Source organism: Anopheles aquasalis, chromosome 2 (assembly GCF_943734665.1).
Source record: "Anopheles aquasalis chromosome 2, idAnoAquaMG_Q_19, whole genome shotgun sequence".
Classification (NCBI taxonomy): Eukaryota; Metazoa; Arthropoda; class Insecta; order Diptera; family Culicidae; genus Anopheles; species Anopheles aquasalis.
Genome location: NC_064877.1, coordinates 89,740,647 through 89,748,146, shown reverse-complemented (window position 1 = coordinate 89,748,146; position 7,500 = coordinate 89,740,647). Strand labels below are relative to the sequence as shown.

General features: G+C 41.1%; 2 protein-coding genes across 10 annotated transcripts in view; both read left to right on the top strand.

Annotated features, from left to right (window-relative positions):
- LOC126581604 (programmed cell death protein 10) overlaps positions 1-661 on the top strand; it is a 2,120-nt gene extending 1,459 nt beyond the window's left edge. The window contains exons 4-5 of the mRNA XM_050245388.1: positions 43-207; positions 282-661. Coding sequence (XP_050101345.1) covers positions 43-207; positions 282-366 — 250 coding nt within the window. The 3' untranslated portion in view covers positions 367-661. The remainder of the gene's footprint in view (positions 1-42; positions 208-281) is intronic.
- A 2,487-nt stretch (positions 662-3,148) lies between these two features.
- The window catches only part of LOC126573235 (protein timeless), a 14,521-nt gene continuing 10,169 nt past the window's right edge, over positions 3,149-7,500 (top strand). For 5 of the 9 annotated variants that reach the window (XR_007608007.1, XM_050233201.1, XM_050233200.1 and 2 more), the window contains exon 1: positions 3,611-4,358. The gene's annotated coding sequence lies outside the window, so the exon portion shown is untranslated. The other 4 variants (XM_050233199.1, XM_050233196.1, XM_050233197.1 and 1 more) reach the window with 3 other exon arrangements.

The window sequence follows — 7,500 nt, the reverse complement described above, 5'->3', positions numbered from 1 at the left end:
CCATCTTATTTACTAAATTATGTATTTCGAATCTGCTTGCAGAGAAATAGCTAGTGCCATCAAAAAGCTGCTAGATGCAGTGAACGAGGTAGTAGGCTTCATACCTGGTTCCTCCGGCAAGCAGGCGGTCGAGCAGCGGAAAAAAGAGTTTGTCAAGTATTCCAAGAAATTCAGCACCACGCTAAAGGAGTACTTCAAGGAAGGAGAGTAAGTATCCTCAATACCAAGCCATTTGAATCTTCATCATCATTACCGTTGGGCTGCTTTCTTCTTCTTTTCAGAGCGAATGCAGTTTTCGTTAGTGCCCTGTACCTGATACACCAAACGAACCAGATCATGATCACGGTGAAGAATAAATGCGAATAGAACTCCACCGAGGGTGGCTTATCCAGAGCAGCCAGCTATTAAGGCCGCAATATGATAGTTCCCATCGGCGCTGTTGGTCGGGAACTTTAATTCACGAGTATTTAAAGTTAGAGATTTTGTTGTTTGATTCCAATTATTTTAAGCAAAACCGTAATTAGAGGTTTGTTTCTTTTGTTTTTTTTTTCACCATTCCATGCTCCCCCGCCATGCGAATTGTAATAGAAATGATCACCTCGTATTATGCTCGATGCACTTGTCGCAATACGATTCTTTAATAAAGATAAGAAAGAGTCCATTTGAAGGTTTGATCGTTTCTTCCTGAGGCGCTAGGATTTTTCTCACGCCCCTTCTTACCCTGGCGCCGTTAATTCCTACTGTCTGTTCCTCCGTGTTGAAGTGATCGATGTTAGTGCCGATGTTAGTTGCTTCTCGTCTGAATCCAAATCCATCTTTCTGTAATTTTTGTATGTCACCATTTTATCTACCTGATTGAAAATGGTTCATTTCGGGATCCAGGGTAAAACAGCATCCGCACCAGCGCCAGACAAAGACACGTACGCGCGGGATGATATTAGAAAAAAAAATTCACTACGCCGAAACAAATGAGTGGGGAAAACAAGATAGAACTCAATAAAACAGTATAGTTTTTTATAATGAAAATGTCTAAAGAACTGCTATATGACATGAAGATTACATTTGTTTGAAACCACAGCAGAGGGAGAGATAAATGACCACAGGTAGCGAATAAAATTGAAAAAAGGATAAAAAAGCTGATCCATGTTGTACCATGGGACTGAAAGAGGACTCATTTTGATTACCACTTTGGTGGTTTACGTGGTTTTGCTTTGCTTCTGCTGTGTTGTTCATGGAATATTCACCACCCGGGGGTTTAACTTTGTTTATTAATTTTCATCTGGTCAGCATACTGTTGCTTTGATGCTGCGATGGCGGAAGAAACATGTTAAGATATAGCTGTCCACATATTTTATTATGAAGAAACCACATAGGCTGTCCACCTTCTGAACGACCTATTTATTCCTCTTACCTTCCTTCCCCCGACCTGCCCTCATTGCCAAACAAAGTGAAATGTGGAATAGCGAAAGGTCGATTCAGTGTATTTTCATTTTTAGAAATAGCTGACCTTTCCTGCTCTGGGGGCACACATTCTGCGTTTTCTGTAACTCCGTTTCCAATCTGGGCATCGTAGACTAAAACCAGTAGGTGGTTAGAAGTGCACAATCCTATGTACTGCTTTTCAAGACTTGTTAACCTTAGTTTTATTCATTCGAAACTAATTGTGATGCATATCATAGTTAAAAAGCATAGAGCTAATCGATTATTCTAAAGGCACTTTGCATTTACTAATGATTTCAACGAGCCCTACATGGACGATATATGATTAGTAGGACCAGTGGGGATGTTTATGCAAAATGCCATACCCTTTCATGTTTCCTATCGTTGGATGTCGCAACCCCAGCAAATGTAATCTGCTAAATCGTGCGATAATTTAGCTAATAAGAACAAGGCATGAAACCTCAACTGGTGATGTAACCAACGTAATCCATTTCTCACAAACTCCCAAGATATTTGCATTTCCAAAGCAAAGGAATCCATTCTCGATAGGCTATGAGCAGCAGGTCGGAGGGATCGTCTGCGGTGGCTGTAAACCGGGTGCGATTATGGCAGAACCATAGCATGCGCATGATACTTCACAGATGCTCGATCGTTGCTCCATTTAGGGGTCTTATTTTATTCCCGCTTCATACGACGCACTTTTCTCACAAGCGCAACACGTGTGCTAGTGTGTGCGTATTCAATTTCCAGTGGATCAACAGAATCACCGCGACAGCGACGACACGGTAGAGCCATGTCTCCTACAACTACGAGCAGGCCGATGTCGGCCGGCTGGCCTGAAACATGAACTTGCCCCAATGCACGTTGCCCTGCCACGTGAGTCCATCCCACTCATGATGCGGCTGTAGGTGGTGGTGCCGATGTGTTTTGTATACTGTCGGGTTTATGTACTTTCATGTTATTAACAGCATCGAGAGCCGGCATGAACACACTCTCAATCTTTCCGACGCTCTGTAAACATTTGCAAGTTGTCCCACGGATGGCCCTATACCAGATCACTATTCTACCGCTCACAAGCGGCTCGAAGAGGCCATGATGCTGACAGCTGCAAGTTAAACCAAAACGGTAACTCAAGTTTTAGTGAATAAAACATTTACAGAAGCCAAATGAATCGCAAATATCTCATGAGGATGGATCATCTAATGCGATGATGCAAAGACGAATATAAAGCATCGTCTCTCTAAATAGCGCCTTCCAAACCAGCCCTTAACAGAAAATGTTGTCAACATGAGTAAGTAAGTTATATTACTAGTTTGCATGTTTTTATTTGTATGATACTGAATTATCATACAAATTGATTAGCAAAATTGATTAGTAAATGCTATGCTTCAAGACGCTAGATGTAAGCCTGTCCATCTAGTTTACACAACTAAAAAGCACCAAAACGTGTCCTTAGATGATATGGGGCACGGAGTATCGCACGAGAGATTAACTAATACAACAACGCTCCACCAAAGCTTTATGTACATAACCGCCAAGCACTTTCGCGTTCTCGCTCTAGCCTTCACAAACGTTGTGCTACTCTCCCGTTCTTTGTTGGTTCGGTTACCGGATCCGGAAAGCCGAACGATTAAACCGAGAAGTCTCAACCGAAGCACAAAGTGCGAACATCCTTCGGCAATCCCAAACATTTCCAAAAGACCCGTCGCCATTGACGAACCACCAGTTATTCCGGTTAGTAGCATCAGAAACCTCACCACCACGTTCAGCCTAGTCGTTCCGTATCGTTGAGATCGTAATCTACAGCCAGCGGCGGTATCTCGGAGTATACTTTCTTACTAGTTGCACATCGCTCGTCAAGCAAGGCGGAAGCAACATTGGCTCTACTCACACCTTCAATGTGTTGCTTAAGTATACCGATGAGGAACAAACTAACTATCAGCAAAGTGTCTATCAAAACCCAATAGTGTGAAAAGTGAAATTGGAAATAAGCGCTCTCATTCTTTTAATTGTTGCAATCTACGCTCAATTGAAATGATCATGTGTGCGGAAGTGTGCGGCAGCTTGAAATATCAGTTGGTTTAGCATTTCAAGTGTTTCTCAAAAACAGAAGTGTTTCTCAAAAACAGAAATAAATTTCATATTGAATTTGTAAAAAGGTGAGCAAACATATAAAACTACTGTTTTCGTGTGTATTTGTGTGTCCATGTTAAAACGCATCGACTGCAACGGAATTACTGTCTAGTGCATCAATTAGAAGGTATTTGAACATTTGCATCGAAGCCATCGGAATCCGGACTCACAAACACTCGTTCCATCTATCCAGTTACTAGCAGCACATAACATTGAAGGGTAAAAAAAATAATTTGCAACCCTTTGGCACACGCTAGTACTATGTACCCAGCAGCATTGTGCTACGGTCCGGCCTCATTGCAGTCAATCAGTCGCGTTCATAGTCTATGTGTGCTTGTGTGTCTTGCCAACAAATAGCAAAAACCGCGTTTTAAATCACGTTTTCTAACATTGTGCAGCGTGACCAGGCGGACATGCACGTCACTGTGAACCACCGTCACTAGTGGAGGTCTATCTCACCGGCAACCGGTAACTGTTGAGATACGAGTGTAGCGTGTGTGAAACCTTATCGGAGCCCATCGACGCATCAACGCGACGCGTATGTTCAGAGTGATGTAAAGACGGACTAGCTGTCATATGCATGCTCATTGACGATACACTTGCTCTCCAGAGTCTAGAGGCTAAATTAATGCTTCGTAGTCAGGGATTAGTAAATCATCTACAAACTCACATCAAGGACGAGTGTGATCCAAACATCCTGAAGTCATTACGATAGGAATCAGTAAAAAATAAGGGTTTATAAGTTCAGTTGGTGACGTCCATTCTATAGCATTCAACAAATGAAGGTAAGAGTTTACTGATGAACGACATGGACCATCCACCAGAAGTCACGTTTGGCTCTCATATGTGCCTAGTACAGAAAGCACAGGACATGTGCTAATTGTATAATGAATTGCATTATGCATGTATGCATGGAAATCGATTGTAACATAGCATTTTTTCCTGCAGTCAAAGATTACGGTGGGATTCATCGTCCTTTAGAAGACAGTTATACTGGGAGGACCTTAAGTACCTTTTGCGCCTTCTTTTACATTTGATGCTCCAGCTATCCTTGGACCGGAAAGAGACAAGCAAGCTGTTATCATGCTCACCCTTTTTTACATGTTGAGTTTCGTCTGGCTCATAGTCAATGCGTAAAAGCCTTGCTTGAGCTACACAAGCAAGATACACAGCTTCGTTAATGATGCACACTTTAGCAGAAAAAATAATATTTATGTCATGAAATTGGCGAGTCATATAAACTCTATGGTTACTGACAAATTCTTACTACTTATTAGAAGAAACTCATCTTTCGAACTCACCTCTATCAGGGAATATTTCCAGCTAAAAGATGACACGCTTCACGGTTGAAAAAAATGTTAACGAAGCGCATCGAAGAAATGCCTGTGGGTGGGTCTGAACAAAGAATTTATATGGTAGCAGCTTCATATTCCTCGTATCTATGGCAAACGATAAGAAATAACCTTCTAAATTCAGCGTTCAACCCGCGTTACACCGATTTCACTCAACTTTTCTATTGCTTATTGACGGAAAGCCATAAAACACAATCATTGATTGTGTATTCTTTTGCACGATTCCTTTGTTCAGTCCGAAGAACCCCAAAAAGTGATTTGCTAGATGTTGGAAATATTTGCATAACAATGCTGTACGTGAGTTTAACCTGCCGATGCTACCGCTTGAAGCTATGTTTTTATGCAATCTAAGAAACGGTCTGTTGCGTTTTTGCATCCCAAACAAATAGAATTTCAAAGTCAATACGCCTAATCATACACATAAAACGATTGCGTTGGTTTAGTTAACTTTCATCGATTCAATATTATTCGACGAGAAGGGACATTAAGCTTTCGTTGGATTTTATCGATCCGCAACAATAGCTGTAGGTGTTTCAAATTTCTTTCCTACGCTGCCCATTCCCCTTTCCCGGAGCCTACACCTTGGAATAGCTCGATGGAACCGAAACTGTCGTTGAAAAAACGTGACATATTTTCACTGCCGGTAGCTTGGGTACTACGGTTACTGTTGCCTCCTGCAACATCGAACGTTATTTATGATATAAAGCCAATAATATAGAAACTTCACTCTTACTAAACCGCCGTAAAGGAAATCGTTGCATTTGGATATGCTACAGAAGTTTTTCCCCATTTTGCACATACTCCAGAAAACTTCAGTGTATGCATAATCGTAGCAACAAAACTCCCAAGAAAACCGCAACACAAGGTCTCGAGAAATGAAATTAGCAATTCACCCGACAGACTTTGTTCTGTCTTTCAACGGACGTGGGTTTATCGTATACAGGAACGAATGATTTCAGTAGATATAATTTTATGTATTCCTTCATTTGGTCGTATTTTATCAATTAATCAAATCAATAGCTGGATCACCTAGGGATGATGAAAGTAGAGATCCGTTGTGATGCCCTGTAACCTTGAGATTTAACATAATAACATATTAACATGAACAATGAGATTAGACAACAAGGGGGTAGGGTTAATTCAGGTAAAAAATTGCTAATTTTTGACGGTTTTTTTGTGAAGAAACCATTTATCTTTATTTTTTCAAGTAAATGTCATATTAAACTATAATTATTCAAGAATATTTGAATGAAGTTTTTGGAATATTTGTTTAAAATTTCATAAGTGGCATCAATTTTAGAAAAGCGAGTCTGGAAAAATGTACTTTTCCGGCGACCATTCCGACTTTTCCAGGTATACGCATCCGTCGCACATTTTTATCTATAAAGATGGATTTATTACATCTCCATTATTTTCATATGCCTGTTGCGTTGCTCTTTCCAACGGAAATCGCCATTTTAATGAAGCAACAGTAGCATAGAGGTTTATCTGTACAACTTGTCTGCGGCATGTAAAATCTGTTTTATAGTTTTCTGCTCAAGGTTTTCAGGAGAACAGTCTTTCACTGCTAACTATCCTATTTTTGTCTTACTTGCACATGTACGCTCAGCCATGCTATTATTGCAACACGTGAAATTATTGCAGAGTTGCTATTTTGTTGGCTCGGAAAAACTTTTAGTTGAGTGGGGAAATCAAACGCCTCATTAGAAAATTTATTTAAAAGAAAGACGCAACAGTAAAACAACTTTTCATTTCTACCGTTCAACAGTGAACAGGCTTCTTCTATTATTTCCAACATCGGACCCGGATAGTCGCCATGCTGCGACTAATTTAAGCATTCTAAACATGGTTACAGTGAGACGGGAAGGTATTGTTCTTCATCTCGTTCTGAGACTTTCGAAACAAACAACGTGGTCACAGCGGCCACAAAGGAGTGTTTTACACAACGTGGTTGTTGCCGAGAGTTTGGAACTTTTCCCATGCTGCTGTACAAATCCTGCTCAACGTGAAGTCGCAATCGATGTAACCTTATCTAGGCACATCGTGGGCACGTTTTTAAAAGCAGTCCTTGGCACATGGGCGACCTGTTCACGGTTCAAACATGTGGCTGACACTTTATCCTTTTTGAGCAGATGTCGTAAATCGATTGTGCCTAACCGCGATCAGACAGCTCATCATAGAAAAACATATTATGTATCCGTTGCAGATTATTGTTCCGGATGACACCCACGCCGATTTGCTGTAAATGCAAAACATTCGATCGAAGTGCTTCCGCAGAATATGCTACAGCGACAAGTAGTGGATGATGAGTAGGGGTTACCATGGCACGTTGTCAGTTTTCGTTGTCGTGTGGTTTTGTCACATTTTGCACGCGCTGCACGCGCTCTTTCGGCATGTGGTGAAATGTTATATGCTTCTCTCATGGTCTACACGATAAAACGAGAGGCAAGCACTTAACCGTGGGCCAGTATTTGGACAGGATTAGTTCCAGGTTTTCCCTTTTCTCGATCTCCACAGTATGGCTTCCTTCCTCCTATGGTTACTATGTTGGATGGCAAAAAAAAGGAACATTAAC